This window comes from Fistularia commersonii, chromosome 23 (assembly GCF_037954325.1).
Source record: "Fistularia commersonii isolate RoL2024-O1a breed Wild chromosome 23, RoL_Fcom_v1.0, whole genome shotgun sequence".
NCBI lineage: Eukaryota > Metazoa > Chordata > Actinopteri > Syngnathiformes > Fistulariidae > Fistularia > Fistularia commersonii.
The window spans coordinates 9,106,855-9,131,692 of record NC_141306.1 but is presented as its reverse complement, the minus strand read 5'-3'; the positions used below and the strand labels follow the sequence as shown (position 1 = coordinate 9,131,692).

The 24,838-nt window shown below is 44.0% G+C and overlaps 1 protein-coding gene across 2 annotated transcripts; it reads left to right on the top strand.

Moving 5' to 3' along the window:
- Positions 1 to 7,702: 7,702 nt before the first annotated feature.
- On the top strand, positions 7,703 to 20,987 carry traf7 (TNF receptor-associated factor 7). 2 transcript variants are annotated; one of them, XM_086170266.1, is made up of 22 exons: positions 7,703 to 7,780; positions 11,325 to 11,561; positions 11,695 to 11,752; positions 11,866 to 11,954; positions 12,123 to 12,239; positions 12,401 to 12,493; positions 14,022 to 14,055; positions 14,166 to 14,388; positions 14,507 to 14,641; positions 14,985 to 15,080; positions 15,668 to 15,789; positions 15,880 to 15,953; positions 16,096 to 16,144; positions 16,348 to 16,475; positions 16,934 to 17,016; positions 17,162 to 17,201; positions 17,272 to 17,388; positions 18,505 to 18,627; positions 19,261 to 19,380; positions 19,533 to 19,664; positions 19,828 to 19,947; positions 20,126 to 20,987. In XM_086170266.1, the coding sequence occupies exons 3-22, from the start codon at positions 11,701 to 11,703 to the stop codon at positions 20,138 to 20,140; spliced, it is 1,962 nt and encodes a 653-aa protein (XP_086026392.1). In that variant the 5' UTR covers positions 7,703 to 7,780; positions 11,325 to 11,561; positions 11,695 to 11,700; the 3' UTR covers positions 20,141 to 20,987. The 2 variants fall into 2 exon arrangements, with proteins under 2 accessions (XP_086026392.1, XP_086026391.1); XM_086170265.1 differs by having other exon boundaries at positions 7,710 to 7,780; positions 11,325 to 11,499.
- The last annotated feature ends 3,851 nt before the right edge of the window (positions 20,988 to 24,838 follow it).

The following is a 24,838-nucleotide window of genomic DNA, read 5'->3' as shown; positions in this document are numbered from 1 at the left end:
TTTGGGCCCCCGACATTTGTTGCTGTCAGGGACAGATGGCTGCGGTGGAGGAGACACTTTTGCACAAAGGAAGAATAATTCATGGGTTAGCCCATGTTCTCCCGCGGTGCGAGATGAAACCCTCCCGAAAACCAAGAAACTGTAGAAATAAGCAAAAGGCGGTTTAGTCGTCGCTTTAATTCCAATTAAAATCTCAATTTTCCCTATCCTTTATATCCCTGATCGGTTTAATTATTGGTTCATTCCATTCATCTCTCAGGTACTGCTGAATATTAATGTCCCGGACTTTGACGGACATTAAAATGTAATCACGACGTCTCCGGCCTGATTTGAGCGGACGGACGGTCAGGTTATAGAGGCGGCTGGAAAAACCTGGAAACACGTAGAAGCTTCTGCAAACATATTTCCGACTCGTGGCTAAAGCTGCGCCGGGCAGCTATTCGGCTGCTAATCCAGACGCTTCCAGCCATTCTCCTTAATCTCATCTTTACGGTGTGATGTGCAGTGAATGGTCCGGATTAGATCGGATTAGGGCGTCGTATCGGAATAGGGACACGGAGCGCATATACTACGCCCCCCGAATGTATATGCGTGGCTGTGCGGGGGATTACAGGTCCCTCAGCAGATTACAGATGCTCCATTTGAGTTCTGCTGGTTAAATCACAACCGGCAACACTAGTTCCTCAAGCACGCCATGTGAATATCTACATCCTGGAACGTCGGAGTTCAACAAGCTCTGCCGGGCTGGTCGTAAGGATCAGGCGATGAGAGGACTGCTCTCCGGCTAGAACGTTCATCAGACGTTCATCCTCACTCGTCTTCAGTTAATCACTGGTTTGAGTCCAAAATTTGGGCCTTTACATGTGGTGTCTGAATGAAAGAGTGAATGGTTGCATGTCTCTATATGTGGGCCTGTGATTGGACAATGACAGCTTGAAAGTCTCCAAATCCCAGTCGGGGGCTGTCAGGGCCTGCAAAGCCTTCTCTGCTGGCCTAAAAAAACCTGGATTACAGACTGACTTTATTTACAATTGAATGTTAATTCTAGTTTGAATCTCGAATCTGATTAAATAATTCCAAATGGTCTGTCTGTTTCCTTTCGTAGCTTTTTCCCTGATTGCGCTGCTTCCAGACATGTATTTTCGTTGAACAAAGAGCACTTAACCAATCAAATTTCAGCTGTTACTTGTTGCCAGGCAGGGTCAAAGTCAAAGAAATCTGCCTGGAGGCCAGCAGAATCCGATTCAGGCGCTCTGGCGAAAAACAAATGTCGATGAAACTGTTGTTTCAACCAATCAGATTTTGAGTTGAGACACCAAGGCCTTCTAGAAGGCTATGCTAACGTCAATGTGTCAGGCTGCATATGTAGCTAGCTGCATGAACACAATTATAGTTTTTGCAAAACTTTCCTGGGGGAAAAGTAGAGTGGATCTAGAACTTAGTGAGCAAGTGCGCAGGGAAACACAGCTCCACAACGAAAAGGTGAAGAAAAATAGGGAAATCTTAAAAAGACTGACAGTTTTATAGCAGTGTAACAGTTATTTAGGGGATAAATGGAGCACTACTGAAAGCCTGGGTGTGAAATGCATGGCCTGCAACTGCCAAAACCCAACGCGACCCTCACTACAGGGTATAGATAATAAATGAATGAATGATACTAATAAACCAAAGCAGACAAAACTATATGTTCCCTTTGCTTTTGTTTGTTTTTGTTTTTCACAACTACAGCAGCGCGTGCTGGGAGTGTAACCAAGTTAGTTAGTTCAATTACCATCTCATGTGATAAAAGCTGCGTTTTGAAAACGACATCGGAAGTTAATGTCTTTGCCTGGAAATCAATCCGACGCCGTAAAATCACTCGCGTGGGGACACATCGCAGATTTCCCTGCAAACACGTCTGCATTCAGCAACGGGCCTGATGAATATTTCAAAGACCAAGGAGAACTTCTTGCGTGCGGAGAGGTGAAGCACATTCAAGACACCAAAACACACACACACAGACACACGCACACACACACACACAAAGGTGGGGCGGCGATGTGTGCGCCACCAGCACTTAGAGACAGGCCCTTAGTCAGCGCTGATCATTAATTCATGACACGCAGCTCCGACGGAAACTCAAATCGGGAGCTTTCGCTTCGACAGACGGGCCGAGAAGCAAAAGACGTTTCGCACCCTCGATAGATGTTGACGTCTTTACAAAATCGAAGCCATGACGCGCCGACATCGATGGATTGGATTTTAACTTCACCTGATACCACTTTACCTGGTTAATCCCCCCACCTTACTTTGCTTACTACTTTGCGTGCCTCTCTGCTGTGAGCTTTGTCTCCTGTGTCTGAGCTGCACCTTCGCCCCTGATGGACCCACTTAACCGGGAAGAGTCACCCCCCCCCCCCCCCCCCCCCTTCCCGCCTCTATCCGGATCAAGTGAGGAGTGTGTGAGTGTCTGGTTGGAGGGCACTTTCAGATTATTTTTCCCTCTTATGTTCCACTTCTATTTTCCTACCAGGTTCTTCATGTCTGCAGTAAAAATGCCCCCCATGGCGTTTACTAGCATGTGTGGCGGAGCAGAGTTCACACACACACACACACACAGGGGGCTTCTATTTACAGCAGTTACGGAATATTTAAACTCCTTGTCCTCATCGTCAGAGCCGGGCTCTCGTCTATTCATCCGGACTCAAACGGCAATGTAATAACGCGGTACTTATATATAGAAACTATTCAATATACACCCTCTCACTCCTCCCACTCTTCCCATCCTGCCTGCGCTCACGTCCCTTCATCGGCGCATGATCGTAACCTCGTATCTCGTATCTCTCTCATCTCGCAGGCTCGATCCACTGCGGCATCTCGCCAGGCGTCCATCATTGTTATTTGTTTTAATGAATATTGAAAGGTATCATTTCAGCCATTATCATGTCAGTGTCAGCACCACTGCTATACTTAGTAATAGATCATTTTTTTGCCTGTCCCTTCTAACCATCGCACCGCCTCTGTTTCCAACGCGCTCTTGCTTTTCGAGGCAGAAGGCCGCCCACATCGAGCACGCCGTCGCCTCGGTCGTGGGAGAATGCTGTTTTTTGTCAAATGTGGTCCTCCTCTACGTGGAAAGAGTCATCAGACGACCACCAAATTAATAAAATGTGATTTTCCTCGACGTGCTATTCACATCCAGTTGACATTATATTATTTTGTTTGATTAATTCAATCACGTTTTCTTCACGTTGAATCTTAGTTTGCATGTGTGACGAATACGGCTTCTGAAATGGTGTGTGTGGACCAGCGACAGAACTGACTGCGTTTCAATCTAGTCTCTTTCTAGAAACAATATGGAGCCCTCTAATATGATGTAACCTTTTTTTTTTTTTTTGCTTTCAATAAAAGCTGCAGAGTGCTTTGTTTGATTAAGAGCAGTAAAATACGCCAGGAATTTAATCAGGAAGTGATGCATTTTGACGCAGGGTTGTACTGTAAATGCAGTGGAGCATGTAATCCTCCCAAAACACCCTTCTACCTTAAAATATTTTGCACGTCCTTGTAATCATTGTGATGAAGTCTGAATCGCGACAGCTATATTTTCTCTTAAAAAAATCAACTTAGATCGGAATGAGACGATCCCTGTGCACGTTACATACCGACCAGAACCTGATGTTGGATCCTCTGCTATAGAAAGCCAGCAATCACCTGTCCATCATCCTCAAAACGAAGGGAGGGAGATTTGGAAATCATTCCTAATTCATTGATTCATTAGAAAAATGACACCCTCTACTACTTTCTACTACTGCAGCCACAATACTATTGCTCTTATTATATTTTTAATTTAATTTAATTTAATTTAATTTAATTTAATTTAATTTAATTTAATTTAATTACATTTCAATTTATTTTATTTTATTTATTTTTTTTTATTTTATTTTATTAATATATGGAATTTTGCGGGTGTGTTTGCACACAGAGGAGATGTTCCCTCTGCACTGTCAGCCGTCCCAGGGATCCAGCCAGCATGGAATGATGGCCTTTTTGAAATGAAAAGCTGAATCTCTTAACCTCTGCAGAAGCCAGTCTGAGCTTTAACAAACACAGAGTTGCCTGTCAAGAACTGTCCAGACAGAAATGGCTTGATGGGCTTCACGTGTGTGTGTGTGTGTGTGTGTGTGTGTGTGTGTGTGTGTGTGTGTGTGTGCGCGCGTGTTTGAGTGTGCGCTGGAGGCATGTAGAGGGGAGTCTTGTCAGTACCGTCCCACACACACACACAAAGAAGATAAAACTACTAATGGCCTGTGCTTTCTCTAATGGAACGCACACTGTATGCGTGTGTTCATGCATCTCTGTGTGTTTGTGTGTGTGTGTGTGTGTGTGTGTGTGTGTGTGCGTATCAACAAAGTGTGTGCATGCGTTCATGCATCTGTGTGTGTGTGTGTTTGTGCATATCAACAAAGCTGCATTGAAAACATGTCTTATTCATGGCTGCATTACAACATTTAGCCTTAGTTCTTCTATATTTCTATTTACAGTACCCGCTCCTCTCTGCCCGGGCCTATTCACACACACCTACTGTTTCCAGCGTGCGCAGCTGCACACATTGGCCTGTGTGTGCTGATAAAACCCCCCCTCTTCCCCCTTATATGACACATCACATCCCTCCACTGTGCTAGTAAACATAGGACCTCAACCCAGATCACAACGCTGGGGGACCCTGTGGTCCCACTTTGCATGTCAATATTTAAATCTTAATTGTTTTCTTTTTGGTTTTTAGATCACTCTTACTTATTTTTTGTGCATTACAATATTTTTACATGGTTTGAAACAAATATATCAATCAGACCCGAAGAGGGAAAGGGTGTAAAATGATGTGCTGTTACGCATCACATCCCTCTCATTTATTCTTTCACTTTCAGTAAATGGCTTATTTGTCAGGATATTACATTACATTACATTACATTGCATTTGGCAGACGCTTTTATCCAAAGCGACTTACAATAGAGGACATAGGGACTGCAAATACACTTGCAAATACACGATGCACAGGAAATGTACAGAACAGTAAGCTTGGGTTAGTGAGGGTTTTTTTTTTTTGACAGAGACACACAAACGTACACACACATACAGACTGCATAGCCTAACTTGCTGCCAACCTGATCTGGGGCATCAGCGCAGTAAAAAGTCCTGAAAGATATGGATATGTTGTTCTTAGCAAAGCACATCAATAGTTTTAGCTCAAAAGTGTATATTTGTGCTAAAAATTAAATGAGACTCATTCACAAGAAATCCCATATCCCACTGGTATGTACTGGAAAACCCAGTTACACGGTGGGAGTGAATTTCCTCTAACTGCTCTGAATAAAATCAAAAGTTCAATTTTTACCAAAACCTCAAAAGTAACGTAAACCATTGCACAACAATAAGGAAAGAAAAATCCACCTTAGGAGGAAGCGCGATGTTGCTGTTCTGGTAGATGAGCAGCACCTTCTTGTGGTGAAAAGAATAAGCTGAAAGAAATATTTACAAGTTTGCAATCAGAGTGTAAGAAAGAGTGTCATCTAGTGGTCAATTTTCAGATTGCAAGATACTTTAAAACCACTACTATTAATGTACTGACTATTATAAGTGATGACTGGACACAAGTCACATGCCTGAATAATTTCAATTTCCACACATATTATAACATACACAGATCTGGGCTTAGTGTTAATATAGCTTAAAGCTTTGCAAAGGTAATTTTGTCTTGACTTGAGCTCACAGGAGGGTTAAAACTGAGGGGAAATAATCGCAACAAAATCTAAGAGTAAGAATAAGAACAACTTTATTTATCCCGAAGAAAATTGTTGTGCCAGGGTTTCAAGTAAAACATAACAATAATAAATAATAGTAGGAAATTGTATAAACAGTAAAAAAAAGGGGGGGGGGAATAAGAAATACAAATAAAACTATGAAGTGTCAAAGTCTTTATTCGCTAAGTGCAGCAGATGGCAATGTAACAATGTCATCAATAAAAAAAAAGCTACCAAAATACTGATCCCAGCTTTATGGAGACAACAAGGGGACACAAATGCAATTTCCAGCCTTTTTTTATCTAAAAAGGCCACTAATGAAATAGTTTTAAACTGTGGATAATGAACACCTTCATGTGTATATTTCTTAGTCTTGAAATGAATGCCAAACATGAGAAAACTTGTCATATATTTGGATACAGTCCCAATTGGATGTTAGTGGAATTGTAAAATAATAATTTGATCAGCAGTATAGCTGAAAGGTTGGTTGCATGCCATTCCATCTGCACCCATTTAAAGAGTCAGATTGGAGTTTAAAACTTATCTGGGCAATTCCAATAAACCTCCTGCATGTTTTCGAGAGGAAAACCAAAGAGCCCGGACAAAAACCAACACAGACACGGGGAGAACACGGACACTCCATGTGGAAAGGGCCCCTGTTTGAATCCAACCAGGTGATTGCATCACCATCGATTACGGATAGAAATATATACACACATGGTCTTATTTCTACAATTTAAACTTGGCTTGAGGTCTAAGGGCAATGGAACTTGGTGCATATGTTTAAAGTAATTGCTTGTTTTCCTTATGGAGAATAGCTTATTTCCCAGAATGACGTGCAGTTAGGGGAGGCAGGAGAGGCTGTGCCTCACTTGCCAATCTTGGAAAGAAAAAAAAAAGTCAAATGTAAAAAAATAAATGTATTCAATATCGCTGGATTTTCACATTTACTGTTCAAATTATAAGAAGCGACGTGTGCTGAGACCAGGGACTGTTGAGCCTCAACGTAGATTGCACAATGACAACTGACTGCTGGCATGCTCTGTACTAAGACTGTATTCCTGTCTCTCTGTATGTCACTATTAAAATGTTTAAACACTTTTGCCATAGGAACTACATTTCCAAAGTGCAGTATCTCTCTTTGTTAACAACCGTATGTGTGTTACTAGTTTCTTAAGCTGAACGATCATGAGGCACATCAGTTAGTGCCTCACCAGCCATGAACCTCACCACACGTTTCCAAATGTTGTAACCCTTGTATGGCAGTCATTAAACAGCGGGGTTCAAACTTGGGGTTTGGGAAATACTGACGGGAAAATAATCAATAAAATAATCCGAATTGCGGAGCTCTAAATGTGCATGAAAAGAAACGACTGTTGTCATTTTGCAGAGGAGAGGCTGCAGCAGCGCGTGTGTGTGTGTGTGTGTGTGTGTGTGTGTGTGTGTGTGTGTGTGTGTGAGGTTAAAGGTGAGGGTCCTTGGGTTCAATGGAAAGGCGAGGAAATCCATCCTGGATGTGCAGGAAAAATACAGTGAGGACGAAAAGTTGAAAGGCATTATCCAGACGACACGCATCTCCGTGGAAACTATTTCTAAAACTGCAGCAGGTTTTTCCTTGCATTCCAACCCCCCCACGCCCACGCCCCCTGCTCACACCACCGTGCACGTGCTCCCACGGCGAAATGTGATGGTGGTTGTCGCATGATGGCTCGCGCTCCCCAAGAACCAATGGGAACACAAAACCGGGACAACGTGGATGTGTTTGGGAGTGAGACGCTCTCTCATTGGTCGGCGGGATGTATTGGCAGCACATAGTCCAGTCGCACTTGGGGAAAGCGGATTCTGGGTAATGTAGTTCTATGGCGGAGAAGGCGGCGCTTAGGAATTGTCGGTGGCAGGTGTGCTACTACAACCCCCATAGTGCATCGCGGTGAGAGTGAGAGGTGGGAGAAGATTGAGAAATTTGTCTGCAGACTTGGAGCTGCGCTGGTCCAAAAATAATGGCAAGTTGATCAACCGGAATCGACCGCTTTTGAAAATAACTATCGTGTTTGATACCACATACCGCGAATCTTCGGTGGGAAACGAGTGGAATTCGTCGTGGACGGGTTACGGTCGCGATTGCTAGCAGAAAAAGACTAGCTAACTTGAGCTAGCAAACAAGCCACTTTAGCTAGCGTTAGCGTGTTAATTAAATCGCGTTTTTTCAAGTGGCGCCGTCAAAGATGACGCTCGGCAGAAAAGTGCGACATACACTCCGCCGTCAACGCGAGGACATTTCTTCCGTGATAAAATGTTTAGTCAGCTGTCAGGAGGCAACTTTGGACGGCTACGCGTGTGTTCCGCCCCCCTCTTTGCTCCGAGGCTCCCTTTACGGGAATCTCCTCGCTTGTGACAGTGAGTGTGTGACGCCGGCGGAGCAGATTAGAGGTTCCGGGCAGTTTCACGGATAGATTCTGCTCCCTGACACGACATAAGCTGATAGCTCTTTTTTGTTATTTTTATTGTTTTTATTGAACATAAATATCATAAACAAATATATATATTTATGAATAAACATAGCAAGGTAGAATCGAATGTCAATGAAACAACCGGGGATGAGGAAGCATAGGACATAAGGATATTCGTTCTGTATGTAATCAGAAGTTAACATTGTCAAAGGTTTGTGAGAAATAATCGATGCTAGACGAAAAAGAAAGTAAAAGAAAATAATTAAATAAATACATAGATGAATAAAATAAAATAAAAAAAAACCTGTAAGGGGAATAGAATATGTATTTAACTTGGTGGTTCACAAGGAATCTCAGGCATCACACTGTAAATTTTTTGGTTTTTGGATTTTTCCCTAAGTTTTAAGGATTTTTATATAAATCAAAATCGTTTATAAAGAATGTAAAATTGGGGGAACATTTTTGCATTCTGTTTTTGTGAATGAAGAACGTGGCCAGGCCTAAAATAACATTGACACATAGTTCATCTCTCTTGTTGTTTGAAAGTAATCCAAATGTTACATCATCTCGTGAGAAGGAAACTGCTGATGATGGAAAATTGTCTTTAACCCATTTTTGAGTTTTAGCCCAAAAGCCCTGTACTTTTTTGCATTAGAAAAATATATGGTCAGTGGTTTCAATGTTGTCTTCACAAAAGGTACTAATATTATCTTCAATATTAAAGGGTACCTTCAGCAATTCCTTAATTGGATAGATGTCATTCATAATTTTGAAGTGGGTTTCTTTTGCCTTGGGGGTATAGGTAGTCAGATACATAGTTGCAATCAATTCCTTATCAAATTTATTTACAATATTATTTTTGTTTTGATGTCCAGGGAATAAGTTTTCTGAAAATATTTTATGAGCTGACAGCTCGCATACCTCCCCGCATATATCACCGTCTAGTTGCTCTGTGTTTTAATGTTTCTCTTTCCTCACCTCCAGTTTTCTTAGTTGTTTGATATATAATGATATCGTTAAATATCATTTAATCAATAGCAAAGCATGATTTTTCTTTTCTATTGCAGCATAACTTCCTCCTTTCTGCCGTTGCTGCTGATTAGTATTGTGACTGGTATTTTTGATAGTATGTATTTTGCATGAGCAAAACTTTTAAAAATGTCACACACAAACTAATTTCACATCTGCGGTTGAAGAAATCTAAATTACAGTGATAGCAATTGTGACCGTATTTAACACCGGAGATCTGAGAATGACATTTAACAAATTAGCCATGACAGGTTCTGTGAAGAAAAGGGCTGGGTAATATCTTGCTCGGCTATCCGTTCGACTTTTCTGTGGAAAACAAGTACAACAATCAAACCAAATCATATTGAAAACATCCCATTGGGTGAAAGTAGTCATGCAGGTCTTATTGTGTTGGTGCACCCGAAGATGGCTCAAACAATTTTCCAAGCTCAAAGATAAAGAGGTGAATATAACCTTGCATGTGTTTGTGTTGCTATGCCCAGTCATCACCTTATGATTACATATAATGCTTTTTAAGAAGTATACAACGTCATACGCTAAACATGTGCTATACATACCGAATGTAAAATGTATAGTATTATATACTTAGATTTTCAAGTGCAGTATTTCAAGTCAAGGCAAGTATATCAGAGCTAGCTGTTTGCCAAGAGAAAGTGTCAGTGTAAAGTAAACTGTCAGTATTACACTGATATGGAAAATCAGTGCTGGAATGATCAAATTTCACATTACAGCGACCTCACTCAGGTCTTGAGTCAGCCGCAAGTCAGATTTGATAAGCGGATATAGCAGCCTTTTCATTTTTCCAAACATGATTATTCATTTAGATTTGTAAGAAGAAAATGCACTGATCATTGCTGGTCACTTGGATTCAAGTGAGTTCAGTGCCTCCAGAAGAGCAAATAACATGTTTTGAAGCGTCCCTGTTATATCCACACAAAACAAAAGCTATTTGTCTTGAGCTTTAATGATAAGATTCACACGGCAACAATATGTTGAATATTTGCAATTGTAGAGATTGATATCCACAGCGTCGATGCACTATTAGTTTCGTGTGACTGCAGTAGCAGAGGTGTCACTGTTTTTTTTTTCCGCTTTTTTTGTTCACGTTAGTGCCGTCCAATGATGCATCTCTAGTTGCTCTGGAATCGAGCGGAACAGGGCTCTGCTGACCACCTGTTTGTCAAAAGAATTTCCTTTTCAGTCAGTCAAATTTTGGTGGTTTTAAATTGATCTTGTAAAATTAACCCTTGGTCAGGCACAGTGGAATGATCTAGGAACAATTCACTGCAAATATGCAGAAAAGTTTTTTTTTCCCCAAAACGTTTTCAGAGGTGATTCTGTTATGGAAACTACGTGGAACCACCCCCCCCTCACCCCCCAGTTCCAAAGCTGTTCCTAAGCAATCGGTTGAAATTTGTCTGGCTGAATGATTACGTGGCTCCAGTCTTGGGCCGCCGTTAAATTTCCAGGTTCATAAGTGCCATTACAATGTATTTCTACATGCAAGTGACCACTTGGCATCGGCTTCACTTCCCTGCTTCACATACAAACCACATCAACAATATAATTGTAGCTGATGAATGGGTTGTATTGAATCCTGTAGGAGTTGGTATTTATTACAAGTGGAGCACAGGAGTATTGCTCAATCCATAGGGAAACAAAGGAAACATAGCATCCAATTTGTAACGCTTTGTTACCCCAGATTGTGTCAACTGACTCGTTCATTTCTTTACAACAGAGATATTTGATATGAGCATGTTCTTCACACAGAGGATTGCTGATTTTGTAATAAACCGAACGCATCACTGTCATCTAAAAAAATTTGTTGTGGTTTTTTGCATTGGGTCTCACAAGCAGGAGTGGTACTCCAAATGAAATGCATGTCCTTGTTTGACAGTCTTGACTGTCTATCTTAACTTTAATCACTTTTTGTCAGCTGCCTAACTTTTCAATGTTTTTTTTCTTTTTTTTTGGCATTGAACCCAGCGTTATCCGAACAGGTTGTCCTTTCTGTCCTCCCCTCCTTTCCTCTCACATTCCCCTCTGTCCTCTCTCTCGCCCCCTCCAGGCCTGGCACACTAGCTAGCTGCTAGAGCTTCGTGGTGCACGTGTGCTGTCCCTGGGTTATAAGCAGCGGTAAGACGTCCCGTTACAACAGATACTCTGGCGGAGCAATAGCGGCCACCACCACAGCCGTCCCCAGCAGCCCCACCACCACCACCCCTGTGGATTGTGAGAGCGGGGTGAGAGCACAAATGGCAGTGTAGGCTCATTGTGAAAGAGAAGTGAAGTGTATGATTTTTTTGTGAGTTCAATACATTTTTTTATTCCAAGCTGTTTGGTACTTAGTACACTTGAAGTTGCGGTACTTTTCTGTACTCAAATGACTGACCGCGAACTCCTCACTTACTAATCCAATTGATTATTTCCAAACGCAGAGCAGAATGGAGGCATCATTTGGCCCGACGTTCTCAGCCGTGGCTGCTGTAGCTAAAGGTGATGGTCCCCCGTCCTCCTCCATCAAAGTAACTTTTTTATTTTGAGAGCTTTTCACCAATCTAATCGTCTGTTTTTCTTTCAATGCTGTGCGACTCTTCTGGGCTCAGCAGAAGGGTCCAACACCTACAAGCAGCACAGAAGAACTCCCTCCTCCTCCAGTACCCTGACCTATTCCCCTCGGGATGATGAAGATGGAATGGTGCACATCTGCTTAACGTTTTTATGCTCCGTGTAGTTTGCATTGCATGTTTGAATTAAAAACTTTGGAAAAGTGACTGCTTCACACGTCAGAACATGAATGTTGCAGGTGCAGGATGATATTCTCGATATCTGACTTTCTTTTTTCCCACCCGCTCCCTCACCTCAGCCTCCGATTGGTACTCCTCGGAGGTCGGATTCTGCCATCTCCGTTCGATCCCTCCACTCGGAGTCCAACATGTCGCTGCGATCCACTTTCTCTCTGCACGAAGAAGAAGAAGACACGGTGTGACACCCAATGCCAACATTGATCACATGTGCAACATCTATTCTATGAAAAATCACATTTATAATGACATGCAATCACACACATAAACATGCAAACATTTCTGTCTGGAACAATTACACAAGAGCTGATATTGAACAAATGAATGTGTCTTTCTGTAGGAGCCCCAGGTGTTTTCAGAACAGCCATCTGTAAAGTTGTGCTGCCAGCTCTGCTGCAATGTATTTAAGGACCCGGTCATTACCACTTGTGGGGTGAGTTTGCTTCTGTTCCACACAGAAGTCAAAGATCAGCATGTCTGGTTTCTCAGCGCAGCCCAAATGACACCGCACACTTTTCCTTTGGGGAATTCCAGACGGCTCCCACTGGCAAAATTGCATTGTAGAAAACATAGTGGCCTAATTTGTCAAAAGACCACATTGGGTCCTTTAATTTTTGTTCAACTTTAACTTTTCAACTCAAAGTTAATATGACGTAGAAGTTGAGCTTGAGAGTTTGAACGCTGTGAAAATTAGCGTGTTGAGGGTAAAATAAAAAGAACACGATAATACACAACAAAACTACAAAACTAGTTAAGGATAAACAGCCAGAGGATTTCGGAATGATATAAATTGCACCTGAACACCAGTGACCTGAGTTTGTTCAAAGTTGGGTTTAATGGACTGTGCTGCCATTTTGTGTACAACAATTAAATGTATATGCATATGTATAATATACCATATTTTCCGCACTATATGACGCACTGGATTATTAGGCACACCTTCAATGAGTGGCCTATTTTAAAACTTTTTCAGGTATAAGGTGCACCGCATTATAAGGCGCATAGAGTAGAAGCTACAGTAGTGGCCGGGATTGCGTTATGCATCCACTAGATGAAGCTGCGCTAAAGGGAATGTCAACAAAACAGTCAGACAAGTCAGTCAGTCAGTCATAGAATACAACCAATGCTCTGACAACTCCATTCACTCCCAGAACAAGTTAGTGCATTCACAATACAGTATCGTCCGTACCGGTAGTGCTGACCGGTATTTGCGCCGGCTTCGTTGAAAGCAATGTTTTTCCAACTACATTTGTCGCAATTCAAAGCTTTTCATAAAACGAAAGCACCAAGAAGGACCACCTCTAAATCCATTGATGTTAAGTTTGCGTGCTTGCACTGTTGCCTTCATTGGAATAGTGACTGTAGAGATGCTTCTACTTGCTGCTCTCCGTTCAACTACCCACTGTTCGAGTTTGCCTCCAACTGTTGCCATCTCGCTTTGTTTCCTCGGAAGCTCTGTTTAGTCTTCTTTACTCGCCGCAGGTTATCTTGTTGCTTCTTCCACTTCCGCAATATTGAATTCTCTCGCTGCTGCTCTATTTCCATGTTCTACTGTCCGACTGATAGCCTTGAGTTTAAACTCAGCGTCCTCAGCGTGTCTCTTGAAAGGAGCCATTTTTTGATCTTTACACACACACACGCACACACACACACACACACACACAAATGGAAATGAAAATGAAAATGCACGCTTCCTACAGTCATATTTCCCAGCATGCACCGCGTGCTACTTCTTCTATGGGAGAAAATTGGCGGGTGTTTCCCATAGTTGCAAGACCTGTTGCCGCTCAATATTGATCCATATATAAGGCGCACCGGATTATTAGGCGCACTGTCGGTTTTTGAGAAGATCAATTTAGGTGCGCCTTATAGTGCGAAAAATATGGTATATGAAATGTATATATGTAAGCTCATGAAATTTTCTCTAAATGTTTTTCTTGTTTTTTTTTTGTTTTTTTTAGCATACCTTCTGCAGACGATGTGCCTTGACATCAGGTAAGTAGAAGTGATGCCGTAGTCGTGTCTAAATCACAACTTGATAATCCAGAGCTGCGGTCACACTGTATTATGCCCTCACCCATCCCCCCGTGCTGTGGTCCTCACAGACAAGTGCCCCGTGGATGCAGCCAAGCTCACAGTTGTGGTGAACAACATTGCTGTGGCGGAGCAAATCGGAGAGCTGTTCATTCACTGTAAATACGGCTGCAGGGCCACGGCCAGTGGCAGCAGCGGGACCGGGGTGTCGACCTCCACGGTGGCCGGCAAGCCGGGAGCGTATGAGGTGGATCCCCTGGGCTGCCCATTCACCATCAAACTGTCGGCGCGCAAGTAAGGACCGGAGAGCACGGCGCGGGTGAAGCACTGCTCCCGCTTCCTGTTCAAGTTATTTGAGATAAAGCCTGTGTTGCCCCGTGCCCCCTTCCCCCACCTCACTCTGTCCCCGTAGAGAACACGAGGCCAGTTGTGACTACAGGCCTGTCCGGTGCCCCAACAACCCCTCCTGCCCCCCGCTGCTCACCATGAACCTGGAGGCTCACCTCAAGGAGTGTGAGCATATCAAGTGTCCACATTCTAAATACGGGTCAGTGTTTTTCTTAATATATGATAATTTCAAATACGTGTGTGGGTGTGTCCTTTTTAAGGGTTTTGGGAAAAAAAAATTAAACACGTAGAATTGAACACCAGACAGTTCATCTGCTACGTCTCATGGAATATCAAGGCGACAGAGCACAACTGGCCTTGAAATGTACAAACATTCCATTGTAACATTTTTGTAAATTTTATTTTTCTTTAATTTTTGATTTGATGGCTTCTGGCCAGCCGCGCTGCACTACCGAGGCAAAGGCGTGGCGCCGCTCAAAATGTCACGCACGCCATCTCATTCTGACCAATCTTCTGTCACCGCCTCTCTCCTCCACCAAAAGCTGCACTTTCATTGGCAACCAAGACACCTACGAAACCCACTTGGAGGTGTGTAAATTCGAGGGACTGAAGGAATTTCTACAGCAGACTGACGACAGGTGAGCAGATCTCCTTGAAAGATCTCTACACAGCTGCCTCTTGATTGTAAACATCCATTGCTAATACAATTAGGTTTGAATAATTCCTATTTATTTAAAGCAGTAAGACAAAGCAACAGCATGTCACTGCTATATGTGGTACATTTTACCGTGTCAAGTCGCTGCGGCAACGTGCACTCGTCTTATCAGCACATGCCAGTTGGCATTTGTCAATTTGTGCCAAAGACATCGACACCGTTTCTTTTATACTTCTTACTATATGTGCTACATAGATTTCCATACTTCACACTTGATCATCACCGTACTCAGCCGTCCAACACTTCTGCTCTCTGGAAGTGACCGCACCCACTTCAAATTTCTGACCCATTGCACGTTACTTCTTGGACTGTGCATGAGGAAAAGTCTTCCGCCCAGATGATGTGTCGAGGGCAAGCGTGGAGAGCTCCCAAACCAAGGCTGCGAGAGCAGTCGTTTCACTCCCGCAGCCCAGGGAGTGTGAACAGACTGCTGCCTTCTTGCGGAGCATGTAGAGAGTTCATAATTTTTCTTTGATCGATGTGGATATTTCCTCGTTCGCATTCGATCAGGTTCCATGAGATGCAGCTTACTCTGGCCCAGAAGGACCAGGACATTGCCTTTCTACGCTCCATGCTGGGTAAACTATCAGAGAAGTTAGACCAACTGGAGAAAAACCTGGAACTCAAATTTGGTGAGATTTTCCGCATGATTTTTAGTCGTTCTTTCGGTCCGTTAGTATGAGAGGAAGGACTTCCTCACTGTGCGTCTGCATGTGTTTCAGATGTCTTGGACGAGAATCAGAGCAAACTGAGTGAAGACCTGATGGAATTTCGAAGAGATGCCTCCATGCTTAATGTAAGTGTGTATGTGGGTGATTTTTAGCCATTATGTGTGTGTTTGTGTGTATAAGACCTAGGGGGTTCATCTTCTTGACGAAAGAGTGAGGAAAACCAATGCATAATACAATCTACAAGTCAGCTGTCTGGTGTTTCTACAGGATGAGTTGTCACACATCAATGCCCGACTCAACATGGGGATCCTGGGATGTGAGTGCCCTGGTTTTATTTTTGAATCTAGTCATCCTTCTTGGTCTTGCTGTTACTCTTGTACCCCTTCCAGACAAGGACGGAATATTACAGAAATTTGTCGAAAAGAAGATCATTTGTCAAATCGTTTTCCTCCCCCCACTTCCATTCCAGTCAAATAGAAACATTCACTCAGTCCTCTGCCTCTCTTTGCCCGCCTGCAGCGTACGACCCCCAGCAGATCTTCAAGTGTAAGGGGACGTTCGTGGGTCACCAGGGTCCCGTCTGGTGTCTGTGCGTCTACTCCACCGGAGACCTGCTCTTCTCCGGTTCTTCAGACAAGACCATCAAGGTAATGTTAACCCGCACCGTTGTCTCTCCATCACGTGAACCTTTTACTGATTACCTAGGTTTGGCCTTTTTTAGTGGTCCTATGAATATTCACTGGAAGTTAAGAGGAGAAACAAATGCAGTCAAGATGAAATTCAACTGGAAAAGGAATGGTAGTTGGTTACAATCTTAATAGAAAAAATACTTTTTCACCTCAACATGATACTGCCGTATTATAAAACCATTGAAAATATGATTGTCTAAACAGTTTCACATCTCTGTAAGAGAGGAATACTTGGTATGAAAAATAAAAGCAGGTTTGGGACCTTCTGCTCTAGCAGATTCTTTCCAGTGCATTTGTCAAATCACAATTGGATTTCCAAGTACACACACACACACACACACACACACACACACACACACACACACGTGCAAATAAATTTATCCATGATATTTCTGGCTTTTCCTTTGCGTCCAAAGGTGTGGGACACCTGCACCACATACAAGTGTCAGAAGACTCTTGAGGGTCATGACGGCATCGTGCTAGCCTTGTGCATCCAGGGGTAATAAGACACACACACACACACACACACAAGATTCCACACAAACACACTTGCTTTGACTACGAGACTTATGACCACTGGGAAAGACCAGCTCTCCCCGAACCTCTAACTCGGCCCGATGTTTGTTTTTGTTCTATCTCCACAGCAACCGGCTGTACAGCGGCTCCGCAGATTGCACAATCATCGTAAGTAGCACACCCGCAGATTTGCACGCGCCCTCGCTCGCATTTGTCACAGACGTTGCACTCTGCGCAGGTGTGGGACATCCAGACCCTGCAGAAAGTCAACACGATCCGTGCCCATGACAACCCCGTGTGCACGCTGGTCTCCTCCCACAACATGCTGTTCAGTGGCTCCCTCAAAGCCATCAAGGTAAGAGTCCTACAGTTTCCCTCTTGTGGGATTAACGCCTCCCAATGACTCCCCCGGCTTGCTGACGCTTTGGGAAGGAGTCGCTCCCAAATGATAAAGTGCACATGTATATTTGTCGGTGAACAAAGCGCATCCACAGACGTTTTTTAACGGCAGAGGGCAACTGGAGATACAAAGCAGCCAAAGTGTGACTCAGTGATGAGAACCAGAGAATAGGACTACCTCGGGAGAGGAGCAAAGATGACTTCAGTGCTCTGGGGGAGGCGAGGGGGCGAGGGGGGGGGGGACGACTTACTTGGAAGTGACAGCTTTGTGACTCAAGTTCCGTTCCAGTATCTGCACATGGCCAGCGATCGGGTGCACTGACCCTCACGACATTTCTGCTTTTGACATACTTGAAGGTAAACAGATGCACAAAGATATGTCCCGTCATCAGACTGTGTTCCAAACAGACAAACTACAATTTTATCTGGGCCACTGTGTAAGTACATAGTACTTACGGCTAAAGCTACACAGCTGTAGAATAGTGAGGCTGAGACAAGACAATCATTTACAACGAAAGACAAAGTGATTGTTTTAACACTGCGATTCTCACTGCTTTATCCATTTCCACACATCCCTGTTTTGATCTCTCTGTCTCCTCAAACATCCTTGAAAACCTGGACTGGTCACAGAAAACACTGGGCACAAAAGACACGTCCAAATGTGTTTGGCCTCAGGCCGAGTTTTGTTTCAGATCACTTTAATACCTGAGTGATAAAATGACTTCATTGACAAGATCCGTCACTCTTTGTTGTGTCTTTTGTATTGAGTTAATGGGATATAGTACCCTGTGAATTGATCAAGCAGAATTCCTGATTACTTAAGTAACGTGCGTGTGTGTGTGTGTGTATATATATATTCATCCATATATGTTTATATATATATATATATATATATATATAGCCATAATACATTTGCAGGATAGTACCCTCTAACAATAAATAGCGTTTCAAATCTTAAGAATCATTGTCGCTGTATTACCACATGAGTTTGAATGAACAGTTTTGATTGTTAGCGTCAACATTGACCACAATTATGTATATATATTAATTCCTTTGCCGCGTGGCTACGCAGGTTTGGGACATCGTGGGAACAGAGCTGAAGCTGAAGAAGGAGCTGACCGGTCTGAACCACTGGGTCAGAGCCCTGGTGGCGTCCCAGAACCACCTGTACAGCGGCTCCTACCAGACCATCAAGGTGGGAACAGGTCCAGGGCCGAATACCTGCGGCATCAAGCACTCTGCCTCTCAGTGTTACATCTGCTACAGTGCATAGAAGGAAAAGCTTTTCTGAACAACATAAACTCTATCTCAGCTTGACAAAATGCATTTGCCTTCTGGATAAACGTGATCCTTAATGTAAATGCACTTGAATGGCTGAAAGCAAATTAAACTAAACCTCCCGATTTCATGGGATGTGAAAATGCCTCCATTCATGGATGTAATGAATGTCAAACGGAATCTGCAGTAGATGGTGGATGACGAAATAATCGATTTCAGAGGATTTTTTTCAGACAATCAAAGTTCCCCACAAATTCAAGAGGCCAAAAAATTTCATTTCTAGCTCTTTTGTACTTCAGTTTTTTAAAGTCTAATGGCACTTTTCCAAGACACCGCTCCTGCTCGACTCAACTGGGTTTGGGTGGAGTGTATTACTACTTCGGAGTTCCTCTGAATGTAGGCAGGGTTGTTGCTGAATGGCAGTGCGAAAACCGCAGTGATGAAGTTTTCTCCGCAATATGAAACACTCTTAACAACAGAGTCCGTGATGGACTGAGAGGGTCTCACGATCTAAGTGCGTGTTTTTTGTTTTGTTTTTTTTTGTACTTAGATTTGGGACATCCGATCCCTGGAGTGCGTTCACGTGCTGCAGACCAGCGGGGGCAGCGTCTACTCCATCGCCGTCACCAACCACCACATTGTCTGCGGCACCTATGAAAACCTCATCCATGTGAGAGCGCGCACACACTGTCACTCAGTCACTCAGGCTCTTCATGTCAAACAGCAGGCTGTGCCTTTGCGTCACAACAGCGGTGATGATAATAATGATGATGATGATGATGATGATATTATTGGTGGTGTTGCATGTGTGTCCCTAACAAGGTGTGGGATATCGAGTCCAAAGAGCAGGTGAGGACCCTAACCGGTCATGTGGGGACCGTTTATGCTCTTGCCGTCATCTCCACTCCGGACCAGACCAAAGTGTTCAGTGCCTCCTATGACCGATCACTCAGGGTGAGGACAGTGTGTGTTGCAATTTTTAACTGTAAATTAAGTGACTGACTTGGTGGCGACAGAATACTCTGTTGCCGACTGACCTGATTGAAAGGATTTCCACAGCCCAACTGATTTGTGTGCGCGTCTGTGTGTGTGTGTGTGTGTGTGTGTGCACGCTTAGGTGTGGAGCATGGACAACATGATCTGTACCCAGACGCTGCTGCGGCACCAGGGCAGCGTCACAGCCCTGGCGGTGTCCAGAGGGCGCCTCTTCTCCGGGGCCGTTGACAGCACCGTCAAGGTACCGTTGGCCCATCTGTTCACCAGCTGCTTCCTCCGGCTGGGACCGGCTGCTCTTCCCCCGTTTGCACCGCCCTCTCGCCCGCAGTCTGACGTAGCGCCTAATCTCCAGTTCCAACGACTGGAACTTTTCCGATGTAAACTCACCTCCTGTCTGTATCTCTCTCTGTGTCTCTCAGGTGTGGACATGCTGAGTGAACAATAAGCATCGACGAAGTCCAGTGAACTTCACGTGTTTTTTTTTTAATGTATCCGACTGACTTTACCAACATGACTCTTTCCACACACCCACCCTCCTCTTCCTCCGCCTTCTCTTCCAACTCCGGCACCTGATTGTGAATTTTACGATCGCAGACTGATTACAACCACCACTTTTTGGATCGAGCGCACCGTGCCCCCTCCCCCCGGCCCAGTGACACTTGTGACGCCAGGTTGGGGTGGGAAGAGGTGAGCGGGGTGACCCGCCGGTCTTTTTGGGGGGAACACATCACCAGTGCATTATGGGGGGGAAAAAAAAAAACAAAACAGACCGGCTGCCTTACGGTCGTGCCAAACGAAGCGCCGCGTCGAAAACGCGGATTTCCCGAGCGCCGCCGCATCCCAGCGACCTCCGGAGCAGGACCCCCGCCTGCTTCCTGACACCGAACCGATGATGAAGAATGAACGACGACGACGCTCTGCATTTACAGCTCGCTCACAGACAGCTGGTTATGGAAACGAGGAAGAGACATCAGTCCCTCAACGGGAGGAAGTCAGAGTCGAACTCTGGAAAAAAAAAATTGGAGGACAAACCCAGGATACACTCGGATCAGCTTTTCGAAAACCTCACCGCCCCCGCACACTCCCTCCACTCCCCTGTCCTCAAATCAGCAACTTTTAGCACATCTCTTGCACAATTATCAATGATTTCTTTGCACACTCACACACTGCGTTCAGATTATAGTGGCTATAAAAAAAAAAAAAAAGCAAAAAAAAAACAAAAAAAAAAACCAAAGCTTCCAATGCGATCAAACCATTGTCAGGAAAAAAAAAAACTAAAAAGATTGATTTTGAGCTATTTCATGTTTTTATTTTGTTTTTACTGTATGTCATTTTTAATTTTGCACTGCAGGATAGTTTCCATCTTTTCCCATCGAAGTGGAACATTCACTGCAAAGACGAGGAGAAATAGAGAAGGATTTTTTTTCTTGTAAAATGAGCTTGATTTTTAAACACTTATTTGTTTTGCACGTAAACCTGTGTGTCAGGGATTTGACGGTTGACATGGTGCTCAAGCAGGGTCGGCTTTTTTTGCATTTTCTTTCCCCCCCCCCCCTCTCTCTTCCATGTGAAGATTTCATACATATGAACCTACGCAGGCCTGCCAATCTCCAGTTAGTATTTAGACTTAAGTTCGTGACGCAGGTGTAGTTCAGAACGAAACCCATCGCCCGCAGCCGAATCACCTAAATCATTCGGAGCAGCCCGGGGACAAAACAAACCACGGTTCAGCACACTTTGGATTCAGACGGAGGTCCTAGGGGTCGAACTCTTGCCTCCTCTCTTTCTCCCCCCACATGCACCGGTCCTGCTCTGGGAAACCAGCCTTTCTCCTTCTTTTTTTTAAAGTGAAAAAAAAAAAAAAATAGACACGATGATGGTGACATTCCCGGAGTGTTGTTGCTAGTGCCATGACGACGCTGCATGGAGAGACACTCAGAGGGCCCGAACCTCCCCTCCCCCCTTTTGCGAGATACTGGGTCATGTCACCCGGGTGACATGGGGAGGTGTGTGTGCGTGTAGCGGGCATGTGTGTGTTCGTGTCACCTTGAGTGTGTTTTTAACGAGTGCCATACGTGTCGGTGAAAAGTTGAATTTTTTTTTTTTTTTTTTTTTTCTCGCCGGATGTGCTGCCCACCACCTCCTCTTCCTCCAAAAGGCCAATGAGAAGATGGGCCAGGTGCGAGCGAGGCCAAACTCGGGGAAGAGGATTTTGGATTTTCAGAACTTTTAAAAAAGATGCCAAGCCGAAAAGAATTCATTTGAAATTTGACTACCAAGTGCAAATTCAACTCAACTTGGTTTCTTTTTTTTTTTGATTGTCAGCCGGGTCACAAGACCTTCTGCCACTCCTACTTCCCTGGGGATAAAAAACCCAAAAGATTTCCACTCCTGCTCCTGATTCTAAAAGCTCTACATTATCAAAAATTGATTTTAAACAGATGTTTTTTGTTTTTTTTTACATGCCCGGCTGTGACACCGGCCGAGTGTCTTGGCGCCCATATTGGGTTGGAAAAGCGTAAACATGAAGTGACAAAAAAGGGCCACTGGGCGGTTTCTCAGATATTCAGAGGTATTTTTTTGCTTTCATGTAGACGCAGATCCGGCCAATGCTCCACGCTGACTGGCCGATGATACATTGTACACTTGTAATCCTGTAAGCTTGAGTTGATTATTGATCAATTAAACAGTTGTACCCTTTGAAAATGCTCTTTGTTTGAACCAGTACTACTTATTGTATTTTTTTTTTCTTGTGAGCTTAAGAGAGCTAGCTATGCTGAGATGGCAGCAGTTGTCTGGCGGCGAGGTTGCAGGACTTGGGTCGGCCTGTGGAGGCGAGCCGCTGTGCTTTTGTGGCAAAGTCTGTCATTGGTCTTCTGACTGAGTTTGGCATTCGTGGTCGGAGCTTGAAACTTGAGACATGTGTCCGGCAGGTCTCTGGCTAAGCTAGGATTGTTTGTTTGTAGATCGGCTATGTAGCGTAGCGGGGGGTGGGGGTTGTTTCCAGGACACTGGATTTTACTGTTAAGCCTTTTTGAAGTGTTGTGGACTTCACTCATTAAAACATCAGGAAAAGAAGGCCCAATTGACATTCATATGGCTGCTGTTGGCTACGATAGGTAGTTGGTGATTGTATATTTGTTAGGTTGTTAGCGTGCCGGTAGCATGCTTGTTGGCGCGCTTTATGACTTCTTTAAAGTCGGAATTGGGCTTCTAGATGTATTTTACCTTGGATTTGGAAACCAGGGACAGCAGCATCTCGTCCTGTGTATTAATGAACACTTCAGCTAGCTTAGGCTAGTGACTCTCAGCTGACAGGAGGGAATAGACCCCCACCGGTGCTACGATGGGTTAGCACCTCATTGTAGCAGTAGTCAGGGCTAATAGGCCATTGATTACATCCTACTGAGCAATAAAGTTGAAGAACATGCTGCTCAGTGGCTGCAAGAGTGAGGGTGGAAGATAACTCGTGCATTTCTGACAGAGCTATTGACCATGAGTAGGGAAAACATGTCAGCGGAAGCCACTAGGTCAGTCGTGGATGGGAAGATGGGAGATCTTATTTATGACGATGGTAAGGAGGGGTTGGTTGTGTTGTTGCGAAAAGGAAGAAACCAGAGGGCGCTGTAGTCAAAGCGTCAGTAAGAGATAGATTGACTTTTCCAGGAGGCTCGACAGCTGCAGAGGATGAGAAGGAAGGCATTGGCTGGTCGCAGGTGCATGTGACTGAACAGTTATCAGTGCAATGAAGAGCAGAGAATATTAGGGAAAAATAGGAAAAGGAAAGAGTGAGCTGGAATAGCATTTTCTGAGGATCCATCCAGGTTTGTGAAGAATGGTACTCGTGGTGCAGAAGCTTAAGTATTTGGAGGAGATGCATAAAGATGGGGAAAAAGTTAGAGATATGGCGCTACCCTCTGATATTCCACCTTTTAGTGACACTGTTAGTCTGTGATGATAACGCACCAAGGTGAAGGGAGGTTCAGGAAATAATGAACGAACGAGACCAACCGGCTGTAGAAGAGTGTGCCAGATATGTTCAGGTTTCTATGGAAGTTTGGTGGATTATTTCCACGGCAATGTTGAAGGGAAGATAGTCTTTAGTGTGCTCGCACAGAGGCTCTCTAGTTACCTAGGAAGGAATAGACTAATTGATACTTCGGTGCAAAAGGCTGGAATTCCCATCTTTTAGCACACCGGCATAATCCATTCATATAGGTGTGATAGTGTTTTTAGACCTGGCTAATGCTTCAGGGTCAGAGGCTTTTGATTTCTTTAGAGTGCCAGGTAGCATAAAGAGGTTAGTTAAAGCCTACTTTATCGATATTCAACAGTACTTTACCACACCAGCGTCCACTGCAGCATGGCAGCAGCTGGAGATAGGCATTATAGCAGCGTGCTCAATTTCTCCATTAGCTTTTACTATGGCAATGGAGGTAATTATTAAGGCTTCAAAATAGGTGGTAGGTGGAGACCGGCTGCAGGGAAGGCTACGCCTCTCTCCATTTAGGGCCTAAATGACAGGAGACAGGAGGCAGAGCTAGAGGTCGCAGAGATGAAGATGCTGAGGCTCTCTTCAAGAGTGACAGATAGGATCAGGACTGAGTATCAGAGGAACAGCACATGTTAGATGGTTTGGAGAGTCAGCCAGAGAAGCCAGACTGAGATGGTTGGGTCATGTATAGAGGAGGGATAGTGAATATATTGGTAGATGGATGCTGGAATTGGAGCTGCCAGGCAGGAGGTCTAGACCAGGGTTGGGCAAACTACGGCCCGCGGGCCACATCCGCCCCGTTGGTCTTTTTAATCCGGCCCCGCCAAAGATTGGTACAGAATTCATACTTGATGTGAATTCTGTACCATTCTACGTGTGGACCTGTCATTGACCCGCGACCTCTCGCCGATGACGGCTGGACTAAACATTTATTATGGATAATAAATGAATGAATGAATAGTTATAATAGCTAAATCCACGTGAATCACGAAGCAGAGGTTAAAATTGTGTGTATTATATCGTGATATTGCGCAGCCGCTACAAACTTGACTCAACACAAAGTTCGTATAGAACATTTATTGATTTATTCAGAGCAGATGGCCATAAGATGCAGTCACTGCAAGCACACAAACCACAG

What these genes read in the sequence shown, in the direction of transcription:
- traf7 (XM_086170266.1), top strand. Translation starts at nt 11,701, where the DNA reads ATGGAGGCATCATTTGGCCCGACGTTCTCAGCCGTGGCTGCTGTAGCT. An exon ending in CGTGGCTGCTGTAGCTAAAG is followed by an intron (nt 11,753 to 11,865) that starts GTGATGGTCCCC and finishes TGGGCTCAGCAG; the next exon opens with AAGGGTCCAACACCTACAAG. An exon ending in CTAGCCTTGTGCATCCAGGG is followed by an intron (nt 17,017 to 17,161) that starts GTAATAAGACAC and finishes CTATCTCCACAG; the next exon opens with CAACCGGCTGTACAGCGGCT.